Genomic DNA, 15,642 nt, shown 5'->3' with positions numbered 1-15,642 from the left:
TATGAGATCGTGAAGGTTCTTTCCAGCTCTAAAGTTCTATGTCTTTTATGACTTATGATTTAGAGCTTTAGTGAAAAAGAATTATATAAACTTTAATTCTTATTTAACAAAAATTCTTTACATTAGTTCATTTTTTAAAAAGACTGGTTTATAAAATGTAAAATTGTTTTAATGTATTCCATGAGATCATGAAATCTTAATATTACCATTAAATCATTTTGATTTTCTATTTAGACCATGGAAGCAGGACTTTCAGAGGTGAAAAATGAATTACAGTCACGTGATGATCTCTTGAGAATTATAGAAATGGAACGACTACAGTTACATAGAGAATTATTGAAAATAGGAGAGTACCAAAATTTTCAAGATAATCAAAAAAGGTATGTTCTATAAGCTCAATATTTATTTTTAGAAGGAATCATTAAACTCACAGTATTTGCATGTTTCATTGGGATTTATTTGATGCAAGAATAAAAAGTATCTATCTGTTCATTTTTATTCCTAAAGATAATACTATATTATCAGATTTTTAAACAAATATATTTAACAACTGGCTATTTGATCTTCAGTCTTTATAAAAATATTAGATTTAGCTACTAGATATTAAAATAATTTGTGGATACATGCTTCATATGTAGGTAGAAGTTATCTCAAAGTCTTATTTCTTTGGAATTTCATGGAAATTGGAGTATAGTGTTTTGACTCTGTATGTAAGTGGATTAAATAGTAACCATTTTAAAAAGGTTTTTTCCTGTTTCCACATAATTAGCAGTTTTCATTTCACAAATGCTATTTTGATTTTAGCCTTCATACCCATAGACTTGTCATGTCATTGAAAGCTTTTTAGGACAGATTTCTTTTCCCTATTTAGAATCATACAATTATGTGGGCATACCAGGTAACCACAAAGGAATTTGGACCACTAAAGATCATAAAATGTTCATACTTGTGAATAACTAAGCAACTTAACTGCTTGATTTTAACATTTTCCTGATGTGTTGATTCTCATTAGTGCATTTTCTCACATTGAAAATGTTAACCCTATATCAAAGCTATGTTTTTAAGAATCTTGCAGTTTCATGGTGAAGTGGTATTTTTACTGAAAATTAAATGTTATATTATAGAAGTAGTGATTGTAATATACATACCATGAGAAGGATAGTAAAGGTCAACCTTACTTATGACTTTGAAAAATAGACCTACTGATGAACTGCAGCTCCTTGGAAAAACCCTGAGCCATCCTCAATATTAAATGGCAAGAGAGGACCCATAAAAGTGATGTCCTAGAATAACAATCTGCCAATCATTTAGTCTTTGCAACAAGTGATATAATAGTAGCTTATTTATAAGGTAGTCAACATGCATTTAGTGTCCTATATGTAGAACATGGTCCATCCAGTTCAGTATTATCTCTAACCATGGCATCAGATACATTTGTCAAAGAGGAGCATGAAATTGACTTCAAAATGTTAGCAATATAACCCAGACATTGCTCATTTAAGTTTAAAAGTTTATTTTACATTTATCATTCATGGAAAAATTTAAGAACATATTTGCATTTTCAGCCTATTAAAACTCTAAAGATTATTTGCTTTTGCATATTTAAAATGAACTCTTTGTATAAAATATTATGTGTTTTATTTAAATGTAATTAGCAGAGTTCCTGGTATGCAGCAGACACTTAATAAATACTTGTTGATTGATTAATACCGTGTTTCCCTGAAAATAAGACACTGTCTTATTATTTTTTTGGACAGAAAAACACCAGAGGGCTTATTTTCAGGGGAGGGCTTATTTTAAGGAACATTGACAGCAATTTTAATAAACAGGTAAATGTGAACAAAAAAATGTACCTTTATTCAATAAGCAAATCACCGGGGAAGAACAGGATGACGCGCTCACTGCTGCAGCTCTGATTGGATGCAGCTCGGAGCGCGGCGTACGTTTCACTGGGGGGGCGGGGGGGGAGACAGTGCATACAGAGGGTACCGTAATGTAGCGTGTAGAGCAGGGGATCACCTTCACTACAGTAGCAATCTCAATAGGGCTTATTTTCGGGGGAGGGCTTATTTTAGAGGAATCTTACACAGTAAGGGGAGGGCTTATTTTCGGGATAGGTCTTATTATTGGGGAAACACGGTAGTTAGAAGTTGTTGCTCTGTGTGACCTTGGGCAAGTCACCCCCCTTTTAAGCCTCAGTTTTCTTTCTTTCTTTTTAAATTATATTTTTGTTTCATTAAATATTTCTCAATTTAAATTTTTTAACATTTACTTTGTAAAATTTTGAGTTCTAAATTCTCTCCCTCTTTTCTCCCCCTCTTCTCCCCCTTGAGAAGGCAAATAATATGATATTGATTATATATGTAAAGTCATACAAAACATATCACTCATTATTAGCTATGTTGCAAAAGAAAACATGCAAAAAATCCCTAAGAAAAATCAAGTAAAAAAAATATGCTTTAGTCTGCCCTCAGAGTATGTAATTCTCTCTCTCTCTGAAAGTAGATAGCATCTTTTTTTTTTAATCATGGGTCATTTGGAACTGTCTTGGATCATTGTCTTGATCAGAGAGAGTAGCTAAGTCTTTCACAGCTGATCATTGTTACAATATTCCGTTACTGTGTGCAAGGTTTTCCTGGTTCTCTTCAATTCATTTTGCTTCAGTTCATATGAGACTTACCTGGTTTTTCAGAAATCATCCTACTCATCATTTCTTATAGCAGAATAATATGCCATCACAATCATATGCCACATCTTGTTCAGCCATTTTCTAAATGATGGGCATCCCCTTAATTTCCCATCTTTGCCACCACAAAAAGAGCTGCTAGAAATATTTTTTTATATATAGGTCCTTTCTCCTTTCATTTTATCTCTTTGGGATATGGATGTAGCCATGGTATTACTGGGTCAATGCAGTTTTATAGCCTTTTGGGCATAGTTCTAAATTGTTTTCCAGAATGGCTAGACCAGTTCATAACTCCAGCAACAGTGCATTAGTGCCCTATTTTCCTACATCCCCTTCAGCACTTGCCATTTTCCATTTCTGTCATGTTAGCCAACTTGATAGGTGTGAGGTAGTATCTCAGAATTGTTTTAATTTGCATTTCTTTAATCAATAGTGATTTAGAGCATTTTTATGTGACTATTGTAGCTTTGCTTTCTTCTGAGAACTGTCTGTTCATATCCTTTGACCATTTATCAGTTAGTAAATGGTTTTTATTTTAATATATTTGGCACAATTCCCTACATATTTGAGAAATCAGGCGTTTATCAGAGAAACTTGCTGTAAAAATTTTTTTCTCAGTTTCCTACTTTCCTACTAATTCTGGCTACATTTGTTTTGTTTGTACAAAACCTTTTTAATATCATGTACTAAGAATCATCTCTTTTATTTCCCATGGTTCTCTCTTTCTCTTGCTTGATCATAAACTCTTCCCTATATATTTGACAAGTAAATTTTTCCATGCTCACCTAATTTACTTATTATATCACCCTTTATTTCTAAATCATTTGTCCATTTTGACTTTACCTTGCAAATGTTGGTCTATACCAGGTCCAACTTTTACAGAACAATTCCTTTTATTATGGGGATTTATTCTGTGAAGTTTGGATTCATTCAAAGGGCTACACTTGACGACCTAGAGGGCCACATGTGGTCTTGAGGCTGCAGGTTCCCCACCCCTGGTCTATAACTTAGTTTCTGCCATACTGTTTTCCAGTTATCCCACCAGTTTTTGGCAAATGGTGCATTCTTTCCCAGCTTGTATTATCAAATGCTAGATTTTATTATGGTAATTTACTACTGTGTGTAATGTACCCAATATATTTCACTGATCCTCCACTCTATTTCTTAGTAACCGATTGCTTTGATGATTTTTGTTGTTCTGTCATTTTTCAGTCATGTTCATCTCTTCATGACTCCTTTTCTTAGAAAAGATACTATAGAGGCTTGCTATTTCCTTCTCCAGCTCATTTTATAGATGAGAAAACTAGGCAAACTAGGTTAAGTGACTTGCCCAAGGCCACGCAGCTAGTCAGTGTCTAAAGTCAGATTTGAAATCAGGAAGATGAGGCTTTCTGACACTTTGGCCACAAGTCACTTAATCCCATTTGCCTCAGTTTCCTCATCTGTAAAATGAGCTGGGGAAAGAAATAGTAAACCACTCTACTAGTATCTTTGCCCAGAAAACCCCAAATGGGTCGTGAAGAGTTGTACACAACTGAACAACAAAGTTTGATGATTACCACTTTGTAATCTAGTTTGAAATCTAATCCTGCTCAGCTGAGCCTCAGTGTTCACCAACTGAAGGAGCTGAATTAGATGCTCTCTAAGGTCTCAGGACCCTGTAAGCCTCCATGGCTCATCCCAATGAGGTATTCAACAATCTACATGTCAATAAGTGAAATGCCTCATTATCGACTGTAAATCCTGATTATACATTCATAAAAGCCCAGCATATATCTAAAAAAATTATTGTCGAATGAGGTCTGAATGTTCTAGAACTTGAATTCATATCATGTAAATGTTTCCAAAGAACTACTGAATTTACCCTACAACATACAGTTGCTAAATACTGCCCTTCAGTGCTTTAGTGTATTATGATCTCTGTGATGTGGGCTGCTATGAAGCAAATATAATTGTTACAGCATATCAAGTTGTTTCACTTTTATTCATTATTTTATTTTAATTTGAAGGCTTGAGCCATCCTGTTCACATATCCTCAAAGAATCGGAAAGACAAAAGAAAGAGCTATTCTCCTTGACACCTGACCAGGCAAATCAGGAAAAGGACTTGAACAAGGTATGGAAAATAATTAGCTGAGTTTTTGAAGGTAGGTCAAGATGTCCATCTCCCTTCAATTGAAAGGGAAGTAGTTTGTTTTTATTTCTTCCTTTACTTTTCAATATCTCCCCAAATTGTAGCTTATGAAGTGTCTGGTTCTGACATTTCTTGGGGTGTCTCTTTCGTATGTGTAGAAAAGTAACATAGCACATCTTTAGCGACTCATCCCTCAGCTTTAGAGAGAACACCCATGGACATCACAGGCCCCCTGCATAACCCATGGGACATGGACATAAAACATTGACCCAATGGTGATGTGCTTCCATTCAAGGGGAAGAGGCATTCTCTATTACCCTTCTGGTAGTTACTACTTTTCTTCTAGCCTCATGGTGCATTGCTCCCTGCCCTGTACTCTGAGATCCAGCCAAAGGCTCCTCCCTCAGTTCCATTTCCTTCACATCTTTGCCTTAGAATTGCTCCCTTCCTTTGGGATGCATATACCATGTTTCCCCAATAATAAGACCTATCCCAAAAATAAGCCCTCCCCTTACTGTGTAAGATTCCTCTAAAATAAGCCCTCCCCCGAAAATAAGCCCTATTGAGATTGCTACTGTAGTGAAGGTGATCCCCTGCGCTACACGCTACATTACGGTACCCTCTGTATGCACCGTTCCCCCCCCCCAGTGAAATGCACGCCACGCTCCGAGCTGCATCCAATCAGAGCTGCAGCAGTGAGCGCGTCATCCTGTTCTTCCCCAGTGATTTGCTTATTGAATAAAGGTACATTTTTTTGTTCACATTTACCTGTTTATTAAAATTGCTGTCAATGTTCCTTAAAATAAGCTCTCCCCTGAAAATAAGCCCTCTGGTGTTTTTCTGTCCAAAAAATTTAATAAGACAGTGTCTTATTATCGGGGAAACATGGGAACTTAAGCCCCACCTCTGAATTGAAAGCCTTTCCAGATCCTCTCAGTTGTTAAGGCCCTTCCTCCCTGACTACCTTGTATATATTAGATTTGTATTACTTTTGTATATATTTGTATTAGGGCATATTGTCTTACCATTACTCCTCCCCAACCCAACCTACCCCCAGTCAACTCAAGGTGAGTAGGGATTGTTTCCTTCTTTGTATTCATATTCCCAGTGCCCAGCAGAGTGCTCTAGATAAATGCTTGAGTGCTTGAGTGATTGATTGATAAAAACAGGAACTGGCTTCTCTCAATGGAGTTTCCGATCTTTGGTACTAAGATTCAGGCATGCCATGCCATGTTTTATGATTTCGACTGGCATTGTTAAAAAACTAACTGAAAAAACAGAATATCTTTGATTTAGCACTGATATCAGAACTAGGCCTCTGCTGAAGTCCCTGTCTTAGGCCTCGTCATTGATTTCTTGAAGACTATGCCATTAGAGCACAGTTCTTCCCTCCCCCCAATTACATGTAAAAACAATTTTTAACATTCTTTTTTTTTTCAAATATTGAGTTCCAAATTCTCTCCCTCCCTTTCCTCCCCCCAACTGAAAAGACAAGCAATTTGACATAGGTTATACATATATAGTCATGCAAAACTTATTTCCATGTAAGTCATGCTGTGAAAGAAAAAACAGAAAAAAATCCAATAAAAATAAAGTAATGAAAAAGTATGCTTCCATCTGGAGCACAAATTCTGGCAGTTTTTACTATTCTTTGGCTATCAGCTTGGTAGATGGTGTGTCTTTTATCAGAAAACCAGCCTCCTCGAAGGTAGAGAGGCATGTCATCAGGGTGGCTACAGGAGGATGATTTTCTTGGACAAATACTCAAAGTATTTAAGAGAGTATTGGAGAGGGGTTGCACTCTGTGTTGTGTTGTGGGCCTATCCAAACCATACAACATCTCTCATTTGTAAAGTGACAGTCTTGGACTAACCTCTTAATCCTATGGCTTAGGTCCCCAAACCCTATTGCATCCCATGGTACGGAAACAAACGAACAAAAACTGGTGAATATTAATGCTAAGTTATTGGTGGGGATCTTTGAAGAGTTAAGATGAGAGAAACGTCGCAAGACAGGAGGCAGGCAAATTGTCCTGATTCCTGCAAACTGTAGTACAGACTGTCGATTTGCTTTATTTCATTTGATTTGACTTTTTGGGGGTAAGGGTTTGACTAGATGGCTTCTGAGATTCCCTACAATCCAATAATCTGTGATTCTTTGATCTCCTAAATGATATCTTTTATGCCACTTTTGGGCAAAAGTCACTGTTGGTGATATACCACTACCTGTTTCCATCAACCATGTGTGTCTCCACTGCCCATTGGGTCACATACAGTTTGTTTGTTTGGAGGCAGCCAGGATTAAGTGACTTGCCCAGGATCACATAGCTAGTAAGTATCTGAGGCCAAATTTGAACTCAGGTCCTCCTAACTCCAGGACTAGTTCTCTATCTACTATGCCCCCCACATACAGTTTTGATTCCTTAAAAAGTTAAATGTCATCAAATTTACTGATCTTTAAAAATGTGGCAGAATTACATCTTTAAAAAAATAAATACTACTGATATACCATAAAATGTCATGGTAAAAGTGAACTAAGCAAATTCAAGTATGGTTAACCTGATTCTTTCTTTCATAGAATTAAGTAGGAAAATAAAACTTGGAATAATATAAGATTCTCCTGATACGGCACTATTTGTTATTGAGGCAAAGATTATGAGGTCCAAATCCCTTTATAGTGTCTTGGAGAATACTAGATAATGCAGTGGTAGGCAGGAAAGGTAACAAATGAATTGTATAAAAATAGCTCTATCTTCCATGAAGTAACTAATAGTGAATTTGTATTCTCTCATAGCTAAGCCAATAAAAAGCTTTCTCTGTTGTGTTTTATTTCTAACCTCAATTCTCAAAATACAACTGCTCTAAGTTATTTCAGTCTGAAATGAGCATTTTCAATGAGGTCTAAATTCATTTGGAGTTCAAGTATATTAATATTATTTAGAAAGTAATTTTGCAATAGAGGAGGTTACTTCAAGATCCCTATGTTATGAGAATAACATTAGTAGTATGGTGCTTTTTATAATAGTGCATTCCATTTTATAGCTTAAGCACTTAATTTAAAAAACAAATGTACTAAGGTAAATCCAATAAAATTTAATATTTTTACTAGTGAGGTAGATAGTAAAAATTAGTTCTCTACCTTCTCCACTGTTCCTTTTTACATCTTGGATGAACAGCAAGAAATGACCACGGAAAACCTTTTTATCCTTTTTCTTTTTCTGGGTCTTACTGATTGTTTTCTCTTGTATACTGGGGAGAGGTGTCATTGTCCTTCATAAGCCCAAAGGGAGAAATGAAGTTTAATTAATTTTTTCCAGTTTCACCACCTTTATCACTTAGCTTCTTTTTATGGGACCTCTACCCTCATCAAAATGAGATAATATTTTTAAAGCATTTAACAAAATGTCTGGAACTACAAACTTCATAAAGGCTTGTTTTCTCTTTCCTTCTTCCCTCATCCCCATCTCCTAGAAGTAAAAAGCCTTCTCTTAGCCTCTTCACTCTCTCCTTTATTCTCACTGTAGCTGGTATTTTCTGAGGTTGCACTAGTTACAGATAAAAGTAATGTTGGTCCAGTGATTTGGACTATATAATCCAATAGTGTAAAACCTTAGTATTAGTGAACTTCTATAGAAGGGAAAACAGATGGACCAAGGGCTGGACTGCAGGGAACCCCAGGCCTTGTGTACAAAGACTATGGGCATACAATATGCAGGCTAAATGGGGTAGGGGTTTATTAGGGTAAAGAAGAAAGTTATTTTAGAATGAAAAATCTTTGTGCTGGGTATCGGTGCTTAGATAATTGAGAGTTGAGTGTATTATATAGCTTATAAATTAATCTTTAAATAAAGGTAATTCTTTTAAATTAAGTATGCCCTTTAATATATTTTTAAATCTAGTTTATTAGAACGTGAACATGAAAATCAATGTAATGCATTTAGTCACAAACATGGCACATCATATTCTTTCTTTTCTTGAACACATCTGCTGCAGATAAGAGCCAATCTTTATCAGGAAGAACAGTCCCCCAGCTCTGAGCAGGAAAGAATGAGGAGTGAAATCTCTGACCTGACAGAAGAGCTTCATCAGAAGGAGATCACTATAGCAACTGTTATGAAGAAAGCCGCTCTTCTAGAAAGACAGTTAAAAATGGAGTTAGAGATAAAAGAGAAAATGTTAGCAAAACAACAGGTATGCAAAATTGTAGGGTCTCTCGAGGTCATTCTCCTCCAACATAAATATTAGAATTCATTATTAACTAATAAAGACATTAAATTTTGCACTAGTAATCCTAGTAGTGCCACCATCATATGAAAGCTTCGTGAAATAACACCAGATGCAGTCAAAAAAGATCTCGGAACATAAAAAACACAAAATACCAGTACAAAACAATTGAATTAAATCCACTAATATGAAGTACTTTCCAATAATCAGTCCTTTTTTACCTCCTGTAGTTAACTGTGTTCAAAGATTTGCTGAGTTTGATTTCTCTATTTTTTATTAAAACTTATAACTTTTTAAATGATCCAATTTATCATTAGATTTTTCTTTAAGTTATTTCCACACTTTCTCTTCCCCCACATTCCTTTAGAGTGTTTTTTTGTTTTGTTTTGTATTGCTAAAAATATTTTAAATGTGAAAATTAGTTAAAATTTATTGAATACCCAAAGGGCATACAGCATGATGCTCAAGGATACCAGACAACTTTAAAATTCACTAGTAATACTCTACAGTTTCACATTAATGTTACAGTAAATAACTACTAAATGTTATTATATTGAAATTCTTTTGATCCATTCTCCACCTTTCAGTTTGGAGTTCCATAATGAAAGCTCAGCTTTTTCTATTTGTTTCCCAAAATTCAGTAGCTTAAGGATCACCCTACTATAACTGTCAGTGTTAGCAAATTGGGAAAATAGGATGAAGTCCAAAGAAGAAATTGAGATACTAATGAGGGTTGTATTACTAATAGCATAGTCAATTATCCTCAAGAGTATCATTCTTTATAAACACAAATAGAGCATATTACTTGCTTTGATATAGATTTTAGTGAAGCAACCCAATACCGTGGAAAACAATACAGAAGACGATATCATTGTGACACTATGTAATACAGAAGATCATATCATTGTGACACTATGTAATACAGAAGATGATATCATTGTGACACTATATAATGAAAAAATAGATTTAAGAGAAATCCAGTAGGTAAACACAATAGTCCTTGTCCTAAAGTAGGACTTATGAAAGAAAATATCTCAATTAAAGAAGAAAATTCTAGAGGAAAGAAGGAAATAATTACTAAAAGATCAGAAGAATAGAAGTTTAGAGTTTTGTATGGTAAAATTTTGCCAAAAGTTGGTGAGGAACTTTGAAGTTAGGAATAGTGTAGTTAGTTGAAGGGATAAAAAGAGAATGAAGGTGAGATGACTTTATTAGGTCACAGGATTAAAGTAGGAAGAAACCTTAGAAGATATTTAGGTCAACATCCTCATTTTACACCTGAGGGGGAGAATGACTAGCCTTATGTCACATGAGTAATAAGTAACAAAACCAGGATTTCGATCTATGTTCTCTAATTCCAGCTCAATTGTCTTTTCCTCCATATCACTGGGCTTTTCCATGATTTGCATCCTTTAGAAAAAAGAGGTGAGATATAGAAAGTTTAGACTAGAGGAGTAATGGAGAAGATTCTTATAAATATTTGGTTTTTATTATAGAATTAATCAGGAAAAGCAAGGTAGGAACCAGTGAAATTCTAAAAGTAGGGCACAGGGAAAATGTAACAAGAGTATCCTAATAGGTATATTAATCTTGTTTCAGTTGTCAGACATGAGATATAAAGCTGTCAGATCTGAAAACACACATCTGAAAGGAATGATGGGAGATTTGGAGACTGGAAGATACCTGGTAATTTATTAAATGTGCCAAACTCATGGCAGTTTTCATCGTAATTATGTGTATCTGCCTGTACAGTTTTAAGTTACCAGAAGGGGTAATTAAGGCTACAATACTCTTGCACATTTGGATCTTAATCCCTACTGGGCTCACTTTTCCTCTATGTGCTGGAGGACTCGTGTTTTCCAGCCAAGGAGAGGAAAGAAATCTTCCTTGCCTCTATCTTCCTCATGCTGGTCCAAGAATAGAATTATAGAACTCTGAGCAGTAACCTTTAAGTTTTCTACAAAAAAATCAAGCAAAGACATCAGCTCAGGATGCTTCATTTCATTTATAGATGCCTACTAAGGTTCTTGTTGATCCTGAAACCCAATAAAGGAAGCCTCTCTATGGTATAAAAATGTGAAGTTTTCATTTGCATTATCTTTATGGTATTCCGTATTACCTAATAAATAACAATTGATTGTTAATTAATACTCTAAGACCCACCTAAAGTGTGAACCAGAAATGTACGTTCACTTGGGAAATGCACAGTATTATCACAACAGAAGCAACCAGTCTTAAACTGACTTCTGAAAACTTTCCACCTTTGACTTCCATGACACTCCTCTTTAACAGGACTCCTCTGCTACTCTCCAATTATTCTTTTGTCTCCTTTTTGGGGGCTTCTTCTTCCTTCTGCTCCATGGGTGTACCACCAAGACTCACTACTTTATGGGGTTATGAGTGGCAAATGAGATCATACATATGACAAAACATTTTGTGTCTGTAAAGCACTGTTGATTTGTAAGTATAAAGTAGTATCATTAAGGTTTAATTCTTGGGTCTCTGCTTAATCTTTTCCTTTACTTGCTTCCTCAGAGGACAGAGATCCAAGCAGGGTTTCATTGATCACCTCTCGGTTGATGACTCCAGAATCTATGTTTCCAATCTTTACCTTTCACTTAAATTCCAAATTTACCTCTCCAGCTTTTGAATGGGATATCACCATTGGAAGCCCATTGCCACATTATAACACGATCCTAGCAGGATTAATTTTCTTCCCAACCTAAATCAGCTCACTTTTCCAGCTGGAAAGAGCATTGGACTCAGAGTCAAGAGACCTGGGTTCTAATTGTATGATCTTGGGAGAGTCACTTAACTTTTCTGGATCTCAGTTTCCTATTTTGTAGAAGAGAGATAGATCATTCTTCTGCCCTCCAAAACTATTATGATTGTTATAAGGATCAAATGAAGTAATGTGTGTGAAAGTGCTTTACAAACAATAAAACACTATACGAATGCAAGATAGTATTAAATTTGTGCTCTTCTCTCCATGCTACTACCAATGGAGTTCAGACCTTTATTGCTTATAGATGAATTACCACAAGAGCTCCCTACCTGGTTTTCTTTGTTTATAATCTCTTTCCTTCTTGAGCTTTTCTTATATTTACCTTCAAGGCTAATCTTTCTTAGAAATATGATATATCATTTCATTTCTCTCTGATCAATATCCAATGATAGCTAGATCCCCATTGTCTACTATAGCGAGTCTAAACTCTCAAGGCCTCTCTCTCAAAGGTCTCAGGAGATTGACTTCAATCAACCCATCCAGCATTATTTTCTTCCCACTATGAAACACAAGCCCTTTGATTTAGTTAGACTGGTCTTTTGGATGTCCTGTCTATGTGCAGTATACATTCCTACCTCCATGCCTTTGCTTTTTCTGTATCCTCTCACCCTTTTATCTAAATCTTAGAGGCCATGTTGAAATATAATCTTCTCCATGGAATCTAGGATGATTATTGTAACCCATACCTAGCTCTTCTTTCTCTAGGAAGCTCTTCTTTTCTAGGAGTTAGTCTGCACTACATAACTTAGCACTTAATTATATACAGTTTTTTATTTTTCTCTAATTTATTCTTTTACATATATCCATCTTTGTCTCATAATTGAAAGATCACCACACGGTAGAGATCATGTAGACCATATTTAATGCTTCTTTTGCATCACACCACCATGTCTATGACAGAACTTATGATTAAATATACTTGTTGATAGACTTAATTTATTGATATCACCACTACCTAAAATCACATAAATAAAAAATATTAAGGGAGGAAATTACGCTTGTCATTCAAGAGACTAGAGAAAAATTTGTATCCTCCTGTATCTTGAAATTTAGTATGCAATTACAATTTATATCATACTGTTCATTGTTGTATTACTCAAAGTAGTTTGTCTTCCCAATGTGATTGTAAGCTCCTTGAGAAGAAAGGCTCTCTTTGTTTCTTTTGTATCCCTAAATTAAAATGGGTGAGCAAAAGTTTTAAACAATTTAAGTTCTTTTCTGTGTTAAAAATAATACAATTTTATATTTAGTCCTTTGTGAAATAAATGGAATTATTACATGGAAAGGACTAAATAATCAAACATTATTGTTGAAAATTTCAATTCCTGTAAAAATTAGATATTTGAAATATTTCAGTTATTTTAGGTCATCTAAGATATGTGATAACAACTGACTATTATTAAAGTAATAATTATGTTATATTTTTCTGGTTCTAGATAAGTGAAGCTACTGATGCTAAGGTAGGCCTTTTTTTATATAACTACATATGTTAAGTAGCTTTGAAAACTATTCTGCCCAAGTATCTATAATGCTCTGCAGATTTATACTTTGCTTAGAGGAGTCAAAAAATACCCAAATCTACCAGCATTCCTATTTTCCTATGGGGAGAGTAGCTATAGTCACCAATCAGCAGTTCTGCATCAAGACTCAGATCAGTGCTTAGAAAAGTAATAGAACCAATGATGCCATATAGGTCAGTCACTGTGACTGTTGTGCACAAATTTTACTACAAAAAGGGACTCTACTGACTTTCCTTCCCAAATGCTGGAAGGCAACCCAGGCAGAGTCAACTTCATAATATCAGGATCCTTTTTATATGATTCTGTATCTGTACAAAATGCTATTATCTCTTTTCATTAGTTAAGAAAAACACAGTAAAAACTCATTAATTCAGATCCTACAGAATTCACAATTTGCAGTAATTTGCGCAGAAGCTAGGTTGATTTACTATTGCCCTAATAATAAAGAGTCTGCTAAGCAAATTAATAGTATGGCACAATGCCAAGGGATGCCAAGGGTTAAACTAATTAAGAATACAAACTGCTTTCAGGTACCTTTACTTCTGTTAAACATACATTTATATGCTAATAATTGAATAAATATTTTTGTAATGCTAGCTACAAATCATTTGTTAGAACTAGGCCTAGATGGACATTTGCTAGGCAGCATTTTGTCAGCAATAAACTGCATTTCTCTTTCTTTAAAGTTTTGATTTTATTCGGTTCACTTATTCAAAATGGTCTTCTCCCCAGTTAGTCCTAATTAATAAATGTCGAGGTCATTTTTGGCATTTCTAGAACAAAGACATTTCTTGGCTATTTTAAAGAAATCAGCTAATGAGCTAAAATTATTTGAGTACTAAATAGCACTTTGCATGAAAAGTTATGTTGAAAGAGTTTTTATATGATGAAATACTAAAAAATAGAGCCCATAAGCCTATAAAAGAATTCTTCAAAAATGCTGGTGTATTTATCTCTGTATATTTTCAGATGATTACAATCTAGTTTGCAAATATATATTCATTAAACAGCTAGAGAACACTTCATGGCTAAGGGTAAGAAAGCTAAGTTTAGACCAATTGTATTCTCCAGGGAAACGAAATAAATTTTCACACCAACTTCACTACTTTGAGGCAACATGGTATTCTGGAAAAACTACCAGATTTGGAATTAGAGGTCCTGGATTCTAACTCTACCTCCAACACACACAATTTGCATGACCTTGTTTAATCCCCTTGGGTCTCAAATTACTAGTCAATAAAATAAGGTTATTGAACCACAAGATCTCTAAAGCACCTTCAAGCTCCAAGTCTTTGGTCTTGTCATACAATGGATTTGTAATCTCGAGAATCTCTTCAACGATGCAGATCTGACCCTATCCTATCTTTCTCGTCTTGTATGACTCCTGTTTATGCTTTCCCATAAGCCTCCTGCAGGGGTGAGGCTCCACCCAACTTTCAAGGGGATATGCTTTCAATGTCTTAACATTATTTAGATACCGGTGTAGATACCAATTAGATACCTGATTAGATGCCAATCAAACTGTTCATCTGTTATCTCCTCCTTTTCCATTCACCCATCTCTTTGAGAATATCTTTTATATTGTTTCTTGTATGTAATTCATCACTGGTAATATTTTCTAGTCTGTTTATGCCTACCATATATCTCTCCATTGCCCTTGGGATCACACACAACTTTGGTTCTGTGGAGATTATAGCATTGCATGCATCACAGGCATATACCATCATTGGGAGAATATTAATGTTAAAAATGGATTTTGTTTCAGGGAGAGGTTTGTGGGTCAAAGAAAGTGCTGTATGATTTTCCAAATGCAATCCAACCTCCTCACTTTCTCTTATATAATTTGTGATCCGGCTCACTGTCAATCTGTAATATCTACCCAAGATTTAATATTCGTATATATGCATATGCTCTACTGGCTCAAATGCTTTTAATAGTCTACAAACAATAAACAGTGGCATGTGGTATTCTCTGTATCTTTCAGTCTATTGTATGATTGTGACGATATAATCTGTTATAGAATATAATTTGTGAAAATCTGACCTCTTCCTTTCTCATGTTTTCTTCAAGGATACCCACAGTGTGTGCGTGCATGTGTGTGTATGTGTGTGTACCATATACATATATACACACATATATGTATATAATATATACATATATACACATAATACACATACATATATCATTCTATTGAAATGTTTTACTTTGGTAAGAAGGTAGACATATGTCAAGTGCTTTGCAAACCTTAAGGCACTATAGAAGTTCTATTTATTAATATTATTATTATTATGTATT

General features: G+C 34.9%; 1 protein-coding gene across 1 annotated transcript in view; it reads left to right on the top strand.

Moving 5' to 3' along the window:
- The window catches only part of DEUP1 (deuterosome assembly protein 1), a 114,605-nt gene that overhangs the window by 59,362 nt on the left and 39,601 nt on the right, over nucleotides 1-15,642 (top strand). The window contains exons 6-9 of the mRNA XM_069079900.1: nucleotides 235-380; nucleotides 4,696-4,801; nucleotides 8,812-9,009; nucleotides 10,642-10,728. Coding sequence (XP_068936001.1) covers nucleotides 235-380; nucleotides 4,696-4,801; nucleotides 8,812-9,009; nucleotides 10,642-10,728 — 537 coding nt within the window. The remainder of the gene's footprint in view (nucleotides 1-234; nucleotides 381-4,695; nucleotides 4,802-8,811; nucleotides 9,010-10,641; nucleotides 10,729-15,642) is intronic.

Source organism: Petaurus breviceps, unplaced genomic scaffold (assembly GCF_028583685.1).
Source record: "Petaurus breviceps papuanus isolate PSGF00001 unplaced genomic scaffold, PetGlider_PUasm1.0 91133, whole genome shotgun sequence".
Classification (NCBI taxonomy): Eukaryota; Metazoa; Chordata; class Mammalia; order Diprotodontia; family Petauridae; genus Petaurus; species Petaurus breviceps.
The sequence above is the reverse complement of the archived record's forward strand: the minus strand, read 5'-3'. Positions and strand labels throughout refer to the sequence as shown.